This window comes from Talpa europaea (assembly GCF_964194135.1).
Source record: "Talpa europaea genome assembly, chromosome: 8".
Taxonomy (NCBI): Eukaryota; Metazoa; Chordata; class Mammalia; order Eulipotyphla; family Talpidae; genus Talpa; species Talpa europaea.
The window spans coordinates 101955903-101970488 of record NC_140075.1 but is presented as its reverse complement, the minus strand read 5'-3'; the positions used below and the strand labels follow the sequence as shown (position 1 = coordinate 101970488).

Here is a 14586-nt window from a genome sequence, read left to right as displayed (position 1 = left end):
CACCCCACTGGTCAAGAGTGACTCCGACTCCAGGTAAGTCTCTCACTGCCCCCCGGAGTCTTAGTGGACACCCCTGCCAGTCCCACCAGCGGCTGCCTCCTTCAGCCCTCATGACCCAGGCTGGCAACCTGGACTCTCTGCTGGCCTCAGGTTGCACCAGCAGCCCAGATGTAGCAAAGAGACTGCCAGGCTCAGAACAAACAGAAGCCCCAATTTCCCCCTATTCAGAAGACATGTAAATTTAGACACTTTGGAAATCATGTGTCACAAAAAGTTCCCATCTGCTAGAGAGAGTATTTACCATTTCAGCCTCTTGCAAATCCGGGGAGATTAATTTACATATCATCATCATGGGGGAGACTCAGACTAGGTCCCGTGATACCCGCCGAGCCAGAGAGTCCTAATTAACAAAGGGGCTTAATAAAATTTCAATACAAACTGGGTAGTTCTGAGATCTTCTTTGAATCACTGGACTTTCTAGCAGAATGCTGCTGCTTTCCACAGGATCAACTCACATTCCCTACTAAATTATCAACTTTTTCTTAAATTCAAATAATTTTTTTTTGTAGGGCAATGTAACATCAGAATGGCCCCTTATTATGAAATATTCTTTACTCATTAAATGTATGCCTGATGGAGATTTCTAAAAGTCAGAGGGAGTTGATCTGAGTGTCTGCAAACAGGCTGCTCAGTTTCAGGAATGTGTTGTTCATCACCCCAGAACCTTCTGGAAAGGTGCCAGGCACAAAGAGGGCACTCAGTAAATATTCACTGAATAAAGGAAAGGATGCCTTCTCCAAGAGGCTAAATATACATGCACATTTTTACTGTTATTGATTTACAGGGAATCTCACAACTTTTTATAGCCTTATGGGGAATTTGGTTTGGAATCTCAGAACCGACATGCTCCAAGCTCTAGCTGAGCTATAGCACTTCATCAGCTCTTCTTCCCAAAGGAAGGGAACCAGAATACAAGGCACCTGGCATTAGTACCATGAGCAGGAACACTGAATAGCAGAGGCCAGCAGGTAGTAAGGGCCCAAAGATGTGCTTTGTCTCCTCTCTGGTGTGGCCAAGGGCCAGCCACCTGACCTCTCCAGCCGCAGTCTTGTCCTCTGAGAAGTCTCAGAGGACTTCGAGATCTCAAAAGTCTCTTCCAACTTCAGAAATGAGTTTAATGGGGACCAAACAGCACTGACCCATGTAAAGCTTTGCCTTCCCCTCCACCTCCACCACATCTTTGCCCTCTGATGCCCCACCCACCCCCCCAACCCCATCACCCTATCAGCCTCCAGGACCCTCAGACGGCTCCCCAGTAGGTGTCTTCCAAGCTCTCTATGTTTCCTTTCCCTGCTTGACACCAACACATCGATACTTTTGGGTTCTGGGATCCATTTCCTCTGCGCCCAGCTCTCTCATACAAACTTGATGAACTTAGCTGTACCATCGGGTGACAGAGAGTTCGGATGTTATCAGAGGAAGTACATTTGCATTTTAATAAGAAGTGTTCTGGCAACAATCTTTTAATCCATATCTCTATCAATGCATTCATCAAGCTATATCATACACTTGATGGTGCACCTGCCTCAGCAGCTAAACTGACTCTTTTGGGCTCAAAACCTCAGGTCTATTTCATCTTCCTGTGTCTAGTGCCAAGCCCCATTTCTGCAGGCACACACCCAATAAATATTTATGAAATAACCACATGGATGAATGAAAGTCTGTCCATGAATAGAGTAGCAAGTAGATTTCAGTCACGGGAAGGAATGAAGTGGGCCGGTTCTTGACAGGGACGTACAGACTTTCTCAAATCCCCACCCCCACACCCCGTGGCTGTTGGCGCTGCCTGTCTTTAGAACTGAGTCTCAATGCAGAGATTATTGCCTGATGAGCGGGCATTCATGCTCTTACAGAAGCTGCACTCCCCACCTGCCAAAGAAAGGGACCAGCGCATCAGCTTCTCTCATTAATTCCAGCTATGGGGAGGCCTTTGGAGCCGAGGCCATGAGGACTCAACTGGCAGGGATCCCATTTTTGTCAAAGGAGCAATATCCCAATACCACAGTGCCTCCCACTCTAGGAACAAAGTGACAGTGGGAGGGGGTTGCTGGCAATTTTCCTCAGGTCTATTCCACTGGTTTGGTAACCAAATGCTTCCAAGAGATGTTTAAAGTACAATGTGCATGTGTCATAGTGTTTGGTTCACAGATTCGTGGACTCAGATGTGTAAATTATCACAGAATTAAGGGGGCCATGTGACAAAGGCAGGGAAAATACTGTTTTCATGAACAGAAACTGCAAGTGTGGTGGCCACCACTTTAAGCTACACCTCTGATTTGCAACCAGACGTTTTGAACTGGTTGTCGTAAGCCAAAGATGTCAAGCAAAGCTTTTTTCCTACCTAGATGTTTTTCCAAGATTCCTATGATTCCTACAAAGAGTCACCCCAGGGAGCCCCACACCCAGCACCAGACGGTAAGTTTCCTCAGTAAACGTTTGCTGAATCAATCACTTGACTTAGGAGGGGCTTGAATAATCTTTAAAAAAATGCATCCTCCTCCTACTTCAAACTATTCAGCACCTCCTCAGTGTTTACAGAAAAGAAACCAAATCTTAGAACCTAATCTACCTATACAAACTGGCACCAGCACCACCCTACCGTCCTGCCACAGGCCACACCTCACTCTAGAACCAACATGGAGATACAGGTCTCCTGGCCAGAGAACAGTGTCCCTGCACTGTGCCTTGCTGGCTGGCTGTGTTCTGGAACATTCCCAAGCCCCCTGACAGGCACAGGAGTGTGACCAGAAATACTGAGGTGAGCCATGCTCACTCTGCCCAGCTACAAGTAAATCGAGACCACACGCACCACGTGACTTAGGACCACGCTTTTTAAACCAAATTTCATTGGTTTCATTGGTGTCACCAAACTGTATACTGGGGAGCACAGCTTCACACTTCAACATACTCACTTTTATGACTGATTTTTCATAGTAAAAATGAGAAAGTGACATGCAAGTGATTTAGCCTGGGTCCTAATGACTTCGGAGGTCCTCTATAGTGGGTCCAGGAATTGAAAACGGGATTTGAGGAAGTGAAGAATCAGGCAGAAGTTAAACCCACCAGGGCAGACTCACCCTGGAAGCCACCCACTGAGGAGCGGAGTGGGGGTAAAAGTGGGGGGGTAAGGGGGTAGGGATGGGGGGTGAGGAGTGGGGATCGGGACATGGGGTGGGGGTAGTTCCCGGATGAAGGAATAATGGGGAGAACAACAGAGCCCGAAGGTGGGCACAATGAAGGCCAAATCCTGAGAAATTTTCAGCCGTGGTTACTATGGTTACCGACGCTGTGAGAGCTGGCTGCTGAATGTGAATGTGCTGGCCTCGCAGCCTCATTCAACCCAGTCTCGCCCTGCTGGGGCCTCCCTTGGCCATTTTGTGCAGGAAGTGACACCTTCAACAAAGCCCATGCAGGCGCTCAAAAGAAACAGTATTCTCTCTCCTCTGTCCAGGACACAGAAGCTCCAAAACTTTCCTCAGAAGAGAAAATCGCCTCAGGAATAAGTCAAGCACACAAATGTTTGGAAACGTGACAACCTCTAAGTCATCACATGTCATTAAACCATTTTCTCTTCAAGAATGTGCAGGGAAAAAAGCAACCAGGTGGCCAAAAACATGTTTACCTGAAGCATGGCGGAAGCGGTAAGAGTCCTCCCCCAGCGACTTTTCCCTGCGTGTGTCCAGGCCCCCACCCAGCACACACCCCTGCCATCTCAGCCACATTCACACCCTCCTGCCTGGTCACACCCACGATGCCCATCACCGCAGAAAGGAGCCAGACACCCTCGTCCCTGACTCTTCTGCTCAGGCTGAAGCAGGTCCGTTTATCTGGCTTCATCCCAAGAGGCCAGTTTTCAGTCACTGAATCTGTAAAGGAAGGAGGTTGTGAGAAAGGAGCAATCTGTAAAAAGAAGCGGTTCCTCAACTGTCACACTCAACCTCTGGTATCGCAGGGAGCACAAAGAAGGGGTGCTGTGTGGCCATTCAGGGAGAACTAGTTTCTACATAGCTGGTGCCCACACAGCCCAGGCTCCAGAGATGCTTTCAGTCTTCTGGATAATCTGCTTGGACCATTAAATACACTGGCATCATATAGGACCATATGTCCAAATTTTAAATAAATCTTCATCATACTCACTGTCCTAAAAAGGTTAAACAAGATCAACCAGGCTTCTGTACCCAAGATTATCGGGGAAGGAATACACAGCAGAGGTGAGAGCTCTGGCATTAACAGACAGGCCTAGGTTCAAGTCATAGAGCAAGGAGCTAACTTTCGACGAGTTGTTGAAGCTCTGTAGGACTCAGCCTCCTTGTCTAGAAAGCAAGGATAATGATTTCACCTGCTTCTATGGGCTATTATAACACTGATGTGCGATAATAACTATAAAGCATTTAGCACAGTTTCTGCCACTTAGTACACATTCAATAAATAACAGAGGGAAACGTTTATAGTGATTTTTAAATTTGTCTTCAAAATCTCTGACATGCCTTTCTTCAAGATGAGCTTTATCACCTCAACTCCCTAAATGTGGACTAAACTTAGAGACTCGCATCTAATGAAAAGGATGTGGTGATAGTAACAGTATGTGATTTCTGAACTTAGGTTAATTAGGGCATGAAAGACAGTTAGTTCCGCCTTGTTCTCTCTTAAATGACGTGTTCTGGGAAGCAGCCACCATATTGTAAGGACACTCAAGCAGGCCATGGAGAGGACCATCCTGGGAGGACTCAACAACCAGAGCAACTATAAGTCACATGAGCAAGCCACCTGGGAAGCAGAGCCCCTGGCCCCAGCCAAGCCATCAGACAGCAGCCCCAGACAAGAGCTGAGCACAGCCACTGAACGTTACCCCCAGCCAGGCCAGCCACTAAGCTCTTCCCAAATTCCAGACCCACAAAAACTATCAGATAAGGAACATGTGCTTATGGCTTAGACCATTCAAGATTGGAGTGTCTGTTACACAATAACACCTAATACCTGCTAATGTGCAAAAAGGTTGTCCAGGAAGAAATGTGCACCCATCATCCTGAAAACTGATTTGACATTGTGTAGGGTACCTGACCCAGTTCATCTTCTGTGAGAGGGGCTGCAACAGCACTAAGACGGGACCCCCTTTTAAGCTACTACAGAGAACAGAGAGTGGCATTTCACAGAGGCTAGGTTAAATGAATATGGTAAGAAAAATTGTAAACCATTTGCATGATAAGCATACCTAGGCAGCCTGTCTGTACCCATCTGTTGAAGTGGAGGTTTGGTTGGTTGAGACAGGAGATGGCTTGAAATCTTGATAAAGCAAAGAGGAGGATGGAGTCACCTCCCAACCATGAATGAGACCTTCCATGCCTAGGGCTTGTGATACTTTTCATTTAAAAAAAATGAATATGTCAAGCATTTACTCCTCTTGGGCCATTTTAAGGCTGTCTATGCTGGACCACATGTTCCATAATCACTCCCACGTGGCCTCAAATTCCTCTACAAGAAAGGAAGGCCTATGGAGACATTTCCAGCCAAGAGAATTAGGAGCTTACCCAGGTTGGTTCATGGATGAAATGGGCAACAATAGATTGTCTCACATTTGCAAAGGAAAAAAATTAATTAATGGATCAAATCTCATTCCTAAATTTCTCCCCTTCAATTTTCCTTAAACATGGGGGGCTGCTTTAATGTTCAATTGTCAAAATATCACATTTGATACAAAGCATCTCTAGCCAAGCTGTCAGGCTCATATCCCATCAAATATGATAGTATTTATCTTTAGCCTGCTAAAATATCTAATGTGTTATTACTTGGGGGACCTACTAGGACTGTTTACACAGAAGAAACTGGTTTTACTATTTCACAATGTAAAATTGTTGCTAGCTCATGTGTCAGAGTTACAAACACTGTATGGGCGTTTCAGGACATGTGCAAAGGTGACTGTCACTTCCAGACTCTCCATCACTTCTACAATCTGCACTGTGAGCATCTCCTTGCAAATGCAAACACTATCACCATTCCTACACTGGGTAGTTAAATGGAAAAAAAATAGGCTCCGTTGCATAAGAGATGGCAATTGAGATCAGTATTCCATAGGAATAGGGGTGGCTGGGGGAGGTGGAGGGGAAATAAAGGAAGGAAAGAAAACAGGGACAACCCAGAGAGGTGAAGTTCCCCATGACCATGTGGTTTATGTATGGCAGCAGTTAACTCTCAAATCCCATGGTTTATCACTATTCCTCACTTTTTTTCAAAGTTCCTTCCAAAAAGGCAATTCTCAGCATTGTTGTTGGGAATGTAAATTAGGACAGCCACTATGGAGACTGTAGAGAGGTTCCTCAAACAAGTGAAAATAGGACTACCATGTGATCCAGCAACTCCACTTCTGGGCATTTACCCAAAATATACAAAAATACTAATTCAAAAAGATATATTCACCCCTATGTTCTTATAGCACTATTCACAACAGCCAGGCTAGGGCAACAACCTTAGTACACAAGGATGGATGACTGGAAAAAGAAAATGTGGTGTATGTACACAACGATGCTACTCAACTATAAAAGAAGACAAGATCTTGCCATTTGCAACAGCATGGACGGACCTTGAGAACATTATGCTAAGTGAAATAAGTCAGATGATAAAGACAGTTACCATACAATTTCATTCACATGCAGAAGATAGTCAAAGCAAATAAATAATCAAGACAAAACCCTTAGATTCTAACAACAGAATGGAGGTTACTGGGGATTAAGGGGAAGAGGTGGAATGGGTAGAGGGGTTGATTGGACAGTGGTGGGTGGAAACTACATCTTTGAGCTCAAATATGGTGTTGCATACACAGATTTGAGGTGTAAAACTATGTTGAGTGTAAAACTTTGCAACTAAAACTTATCAGTGTTACCCCAAATTTTTTTAAGTTCCCTCCATGACAGGGGAGTAATGCAATCACTGTTATAGAAAATGAAATTCCCTGAAATCCTACCCACCTACCCCTCTGCAACCTCGTGTGCCCACTCCATTGGTCTCCCTGGCTCTGGGAATATACATGGAAGAGCAGGCTGTTCCCCTCGTGACCACCCCCTCCCTTGCCAGTGGCTCTGGCCCTCACGCCCCAAACCCAACCTGAAAGGGAGGACTAGAAAGTCATAAGACTCAGTCTCAGACACTGGTGAGGAAGGAGAACAATCTCAAAGTGAACTAGCAAACCACAAAACAAGGGTCTAGCAAGCAAGTATGGGGAAGGAGAACAATCTCAAAGTGAACTAGCAAACCACAAAACAATGGTCTAGCAAGCAAGTATGAAATGCCACACTTAAGTAGGTTCTGCACCTGAGCCACAGGGAGCTGAGCCCCTCACCAGGGTCCCCCTGTCTGGATGCTCCAGTGAGAGCCTTCAGAACAGCACACAGCCAAAGAAGGTCACCTTTTTCCACCTTGCCACCCCAGCCCAGGGAGCTGTCCAAGCTGAAACCTGCTAATTGGCTATCAGTAAAATGGCTTCATTAGCTTTGTTTCATCATTAAGATCTCTAATGACCTACAGGCTAACAGTAAAAAGAATTTATGAGCTCAAAAACCTTTCTTGCCAGCAGTGGGCCCCTAACACTCTACCTAGATTAGACACATTTTGTACCATATCTCAGTGGAGGATGCAGTGTCCCAGTCTGCGGCAAGATGTGGATTATATATTTTAAACACATCCAATTTAAGATGATACTCACAGCCAGCCAGCAAATGGACTGAATTGTGTCCCCTCAGAATTCATGCATTAAAACCATAACCTCCAAAGTGACTATACAGGAGATAGGGTCTTTAGCAGGTAAATATGGTTAATTGAAGTCATTAGGATGTGGCTCTAAACCCATAGGGCTGGGGTAATCCTTTAAGAAGAAGAAAAGACCAGAGCAACCTCTCTCCACCAGTGAGGACACAGAGAGAAGCAGTCATTGCAACCCCAGAGCAAAGCTCCAGCCAGACATCCCCACCCCCAGCACCTTCATCTTGGACTTCCAGATTCCAGCTCCAAAAGAAAATTAATTTGTCGTTTAATCAGGTTAATGCAGAGCCAAAGCACAGGTGTTTTGGAAAGAGGGTGGTCAACCCACCCGCTCTCATTTCCATCGCGACCATTGGGGTTGGTAAAAGGATGATGGAGCTCCTGTAGACATAGCTGGAAAGAAGCTTGGCAGCCTCCCTGGTGGCCTAGAGGTTAAGGCTCAGCACTATCATGCTATGACAGCTGTGGCCTGAATTCGATCCCCAGTCAGGGAACTACCCACATGGCGCAGCAGACCTCTCCTGTCTCACCCGCTGCTCCCCTCAGCAGTGTATTTCAACTGATCTTCCTGTTCTGCTCCCCACTCTGTCTCTGGTGAATCCTCTCACCCTCTGCACCTCTGGCCTGCACCCCAGTTCTACCCAAAAATAAATAAATAAAAATTTAAAAAGGAGAAGGAAAAGAAGAAAAACCAGCAGCTTGAACCAAATCTTGGCCCAGAGAATCTCTGGAACATTTTTCCTCTTCACTTTCTAGGAAAATGAGGTGATTTTGACACATGATTAATTCCATTTGGAAAGCTGAGCTCCTAAAAGTTGGGTATTAAATCAACATATAGATTACTTCTTTCCAGAAAAATCTAAGCTATACAAATGTGTGTCAAGAAACACATTAATAAAGAGGGAACTCCAGTGACTTGCAAGCTGAGCTTGGTTCTCATTCATAAGAGATCAAAATCTCAAAAGTGGGATCCAAGGTTTGTCAGCTGAGCTCATGGATAAAGTGGTAGCCAGTGTAAGGAGGACCTGTTGAAAACAGCCGGCTGCTAAGGACTCACTGACCTCTAAATTGCTCATTTGGACAGAAGGAATAGAAGAACATGGAATGGACAAGTGCCTGGGAAGGGAGGAGAGCTTGAGGGAAATTATCCCAAACGTAAGCATCCAACGTCAGAAGGCCTGGGCTGACCCGACTCTGCCCATTTGCAGCCTTGGGCCCCCAAATGAGTGATCCACTCCTTCTATTCCCATCTGCAAATTTAAGATTCCAATATCAACCAAAATAGCGTTGTTTAAAGAACAAATGAGATCATTTGTGGAAAGCGTTTTATAAACTGAAAGGTGCTACACGCATAAGATGCAGGCCGCTCTGGAACTGTGCATTAAAAAAGCACAATTAAAGAAATCCAGCTCCATCTCAGTGGCTTTGCCTCTTGCTTAAGAGGATTAAAACACCTAAAAAGAGCTACATGCCAATCAATGGTCAATTTGAGACAAATTATTAATTGGACAGCAATCACATCCTCATCAGGCTGCATCAGCCCATCCCCATGCCCCCACCCCCAACAAACCCTCACTCAACCCTTGCACTTCTGGCTGGGAGAATGGAGGAAAGAATTCTATTGGAGGTTCTGGAGGCTTCGAGCCCCCAAGGAAGTGGGAATATAGCTGTCATTTTCAGTACCTCTTATTTAGGGATATAGTTCCTTTCCCCTTCTTTGTATTTATGCTACTGTTTGTAGCGTAAAGGACCCTAGGTGCTCCATTATGCATGAAGTCTCAGGTAGAGATCCTCTCCAACCCTCCCTCTCCTCCAGTCATTCATTCCACAAAAAGGTTTCTGAGGGGCCTGCCTGGTGGCACAAGGTGTTAAGTCGCAGCACTACGAAGCTATCCGCAACCACTGCAGCATGAGTTTGATCCCTGGCCAGGGAGGTGACCCACATGGCGCAGCAGACCTCTCTCGTCTCACCCACCTGCTGCTCCCCCCTCAGCAGCGGATTCAGTCAATCCACCTGTTCTGCTCCCCACTCTGTCTCTGGTGAATCCTCTCATACACACACACCCAAACCTCTGGCTTGTACCCCAGTTCTTGTATGCATAAATAAATAAATCTTTAAAAAAAATAGGTTTCTGAGCATCTACTACATGCCAGGCACTTCCCAGGCCCCCAGGATGGGACAGTAAGCCAGAGAGGGGAAGTTTCTGGAGCTCACCTACCAGAGAGGGAGGCGGGTGTCAAATGTGACACATGAGTAAGATGGTTTCAGATCAAAACCAGTTCCAGGAAGACATCTGACCATTGGTATTGCAGAAAGTGGCAGGGGTAGGAAAGGAGAGGAGAGGATGTCAGAGGGCACAGAGAAGCTCTTGCTAATGAGGTACATTTGAGATGAGATTCAAATGATGGAAAGAACTCAGCCAGGCAAGTACACTTCCTCAGCAGTGGAAAGCGCAAGTGCAAAGGCCCTGAGACAGAAACAAGTATGCTCTACTTGAGGAAGCAGAGGAAGCCAAATGGTCCAAAGGTCAGGTCAAGGAGAAAATTGAAGAGATCAGGTCAAAGAGGCCAAGTCAAGGACATGGAAGGAAAGTGAAGTCTCAAGAATGAACAGCCCACAGCTAATTACACCTACAGCTCATGCTAGAAATAAATTCTTTTGTTCCCAAATCCAGAGATTTTAAAGCCATATTGACTGGCTTGCCTCAAGCTATGGAATATTGTTTGCAGATCATATTGATCTTATTGACTTTTAAAAGCTCTTAACATGCATAAAAGGAGCAAGTCAATCCCAGTTTTCAGCAGAAAATCATCAACAAGTGATCCCAAGGACTTAAAATGGACATAGTTCTGCTAAGAAAACCAAGAATGGTTGCCAACCCACTCTGGGGTAGGTCCTACATACACAGCCACCCTATCTGTTGAAGCCTTCACTTTACTACCATGGAGAAGGATCACAGCCAATCAAAGAATCATCATTTTACCTTTAGATCTTATTTTTGCACCTAAACTTCTTGACAGCGCTTTGCTTCATACATCCATGTGCAACAAAAAGCCAATCTATTCTCAAACCTCCTTCATCCTGTGCTGTTAAACTGACAGGCAATGAGGCAAGACATCATAATGACAACTTCCTTCCACAATCTATGAGCCTCTCTACCTGAAGTTTATTAGGTAAATAATCCTAAAATCCATATAATATGAACTGTCCTTCTGTGTTTTTATTATAATGGAAGTTTCCCCTCTCCTGCTAATAAATACACAGGGCTTATGAAAAACCAAACCTCCAAAGAAAAGACACAAAGTCTGTCCAGTGGCCAGTGACTGGCCACCAGAGGTAGAAGCAGAGGTGCTGTTTGGCTACATGGATAAGTGAAGAAATGAAGGAATAAGTAAGAAAGGCTGATTAACTTCCTCACCCTGCTTCCTCTTTCTCTCCTCCTCTTTCTCTCTGTCATATTCTTCCACAAGCTCAACTCCTCCTATTCTCTCATCTCTTCCCAACAAGCTTCTTCAGGACTCTGGTAGCCTCACCAGGCAAGAGTCAGAAGTCCCAATAACTTAAGAGATAGAAGAGAATTTAAGTTCACACATTCTAGTCCAACCCCACCTACTATTAACTGTGTGGCATTGGACAACTTGCTCAACCTCTCTGTTTCTCAGTTCCCTCACTTGTAAATCTTTATGAAAACTGAATAAATTAATATATATAAAGCACTATCTATATGCAGAGCCCGGCACAGAGTTCTAGACAGGTGTGAGATATGCCACCCTCACTCCCCACATCCCCCCTTCCTCTACCCCTTAGCTAGGAAAGATCTTGTCACCCCCACCTTTGGGACCAATTATGTCTGAAGTCAGGGTATCATATCAGAGAAGAGCTCAGTGGGGTCCAAATGGCCATCAATTGTCAACTGGGGATAATAACACTTAAAACATCAGGTGAGTATTATGAGAATAATTGTATGGAATAATATACATAAAACACCTGGCATACAATGGATGAATGTTCTTTTTCTTGGTGTGACTGTAGGTGAATCCGGATGCTCTGACATTATGTCGGGCTGTACAATGTGATATTCATCTGTGTTTGTCACTGTGACATCAATCTATAGAGGGGTGGTTACATAGAAACATATTTTAAAGCAAAGGCAAGCTTCACAAGATCAGCCCACAGCCCTCCCTATCAGAGTTCCTTGAGGATCCCTCACGCTTTCGACTATTGCCCACTTAATACACTTCTTGGATGACTCAGGGAGTCTCCCACGCAAGAAGTCCTGGACTGAACTCACGAGCTCTCCCTCAAGGCAGGTCCTGGCTTGGCTACCATCCCAGTCCCTCTAATTCCTCCACCTCCGTGCTTTATTCACACAAAGCCTGCTGATTTCATGTCTTCCGAGACTCCCGATTCCATCTACTTCTCCGTCCTCATGGCTATCCACCCCGGTCCATGTCCATCTGCAATCTTATCTGATTCCGCCAGTCCACAAAAGCCACACAACACTTCCATTTGACACTGTCACTTCTCAGACTGAAATCCTTCAATGGCTTAAGGTAAGGGCTACGCCCCTTCCCTGCCTGCGCCCTACCTATACCACACAATGTCCAGGCCTTACCCTTTGGATCCCCCACCCCACCCCCCATAACACATGCTCTCTCGCTCTTTGCTCCAGTCATGCAAACTTCCTTTCAAATACACATGCTCCTTTTGCCCCAGGGCCTTTGCACTTGCTCATGAAGCTTCTGCAACAGTTCACTTCTTCATTAGTCAATGAATCCCTACAAAACCTCCAATCTCAGAACCAGGGTCAGAATCCCTTCCCTGACTACCTACCTCCCCTGGTCCTCATCAATCTCTTCTGACACTTTTTAAAACCCGGATGCTTTCCTTCACAGAACCTGCATAAAGTATGTCTGTCTCCCTTACCATCAACTCTTAAAACACCAGAACTTCTGTCTACACTCATCTGATTGTATCTCCAGTGCCTAGAACAGCGCACAGTCCATAGCAGTTATCAACAAATGTTTCCCAGGGATCCAAAAGAAAACAAACAAACAAAAACAGCGAAGACACACTTCCATGTTTCTAGAGATCCAGAGACAAAATATGAGGTTGGGGTTGTCTTTAATATGTAACAGGCTCAGTGTTGAAACAAGCACTGCCTCTTCATTCTCTCTCCAAGAGCAAATCACTTCACAAGACATTTTCCCCACAAATGAGTAGGTTTCCTCTTTTCCAGTCTGGAGAAAGGAATAAATGCACACATAAAGAGTACTAGACACACATACACCCATATAAACAAATTTCAACACCAGCACACACACAGGTTTCTTCCAGCCAGACTCAGCCGTCAGATACGCTAAGAGGAACACTAAAGAACATTCTCATCAAAACCGGACAACTTGTTCTTTGCCCGTTCTGCTCACTCCGAAGCAGCCTAACATCTGTATGCTAATGACAGACACCTTGGCCGGCTGCTAGAGACAAATCTGTCTTGGTCACTCCCTTTTGCTACAAGGGCACGTTGTCCAACAATCCTCGGGGCTTGTAAAGAACACTACTGTTCAGACAGTACACGGTGCCCCCTCCCAGCCCTAGCCAGCCCCACCCTTCTAGCAAACCACTACTCCCTCCCCCTTCTGCTCTGATCTGAGCCAAACTAGCTGCCTGGTTTGGTACTAAGATTGAGCAAAGACTCAGAAGGTCCCGCGGGTTCCATTATTTCACATGCCCTGGGAGAAGGGCCACCTCCAGGGACAGCTGCTGCAGATCTGAACCCCACTTGCTGCCAGGAAACCTTTCCCACTGAGGACAGCCCGGCCAGGTGGCGCAGCTCCAGGTCCAGGGGAGGCACCCCACCCATCTGCTAGAGAGACAAAGATCACCAGAAACAAAGGATACACACACACACATACACACACACACACCAAGTCAAAAGCAGATACCAACACTTGGTGCAATTTCAAGCCAAACAGTCGGCCTGGTGTATCTTTAAATAGATTTTGAAACAAGCCGGGAGGGACAATGATTATGTGATCATGACAGACACTATCTGGGTCTGGAACCCACACTGCCTCCGCCCGCCTCCCACCCGCGCTGCAGTTCCCAGGCGCATTTTGCAGCCTCGGGACACACGCTGCCGCCGCCGGGAGCAGGAGCGCTGCCACTAGTGGAGGCGCGCACCGGAGAAGGAGGCAGGGCGAGGGCGGCCGGGAGTAGGAAATACCAACCTTTAGGATCCCAGTTCACCTGTTTTCTTGGAGTCTCGATTGGAAATTTCATTGCTCCGTTGCCCAGAAGGGAAGGAAAGGAAAAAGCTAATAAAGTCCTCGAGCTTTACACGCCTCTGTACAGCGGTCCAACAAAACAATTTCCAAGGATGGGAGGGGGGTGGTCTCGAACTGGCTCGTGGAAGAACCCCAGAGAAAGCCAAGTGGGAAAATACTGGTTTAGGAGAGAAGGGAAACGGGCTTGGGTGTTTGCACCGGTGCAGGGGTGGCGGGCGGCCGCCCCCGGGGAAAAGGAAAAGTAAGACCCGCCAGGGGCGCACGGAGAGCGAGGCTCGGCGGACCCGAGAGCCGAGCTGCTTCCCAGACGCCGCGCCGGCAGGGCGGGGGCTGAGCCGCCGGGGGGCCGCGCGCGGGAGAAGCCCACCGCAGTGTCACTCCAGCCCCCGAAGGCGTGAGCGCCCGCTCTCCCGCACACACACACTCGCCGGGCGCGCGCTCGGGCGGGCACGTCAGCCTCGCTCGGCCCCGCAGAGCGCACACGCC

At 46.6% G+C, this 14586-nt stretch overlaps 1 protein-coding gene across 1 annotated transcript in view; it reads right to left on the bottom strand.

Moving 5' to 3' along the window:
- Window positions 1-14095, bottom strand: part of KCNK10 (potassium two pore domain channel subfamily K member 10) — a gene marked incomplete at its 5' end in the record, with an annotated part of 116657 nt that extends 102562 nt beyond the window's left edge. Inside the window, one exon of the mRNA XM_084240664.1 lies at window positions 14044-14095. Coding sequence (XP_084096790.1) covers window positions 14044-14095 — 52 coding nt within the window. The remainder of the gene's footprint in view (window positions 1-14043) is intronic.
- Between the last annotated feature and the right edge of the window lie 491 nt (window positions 14096-14586).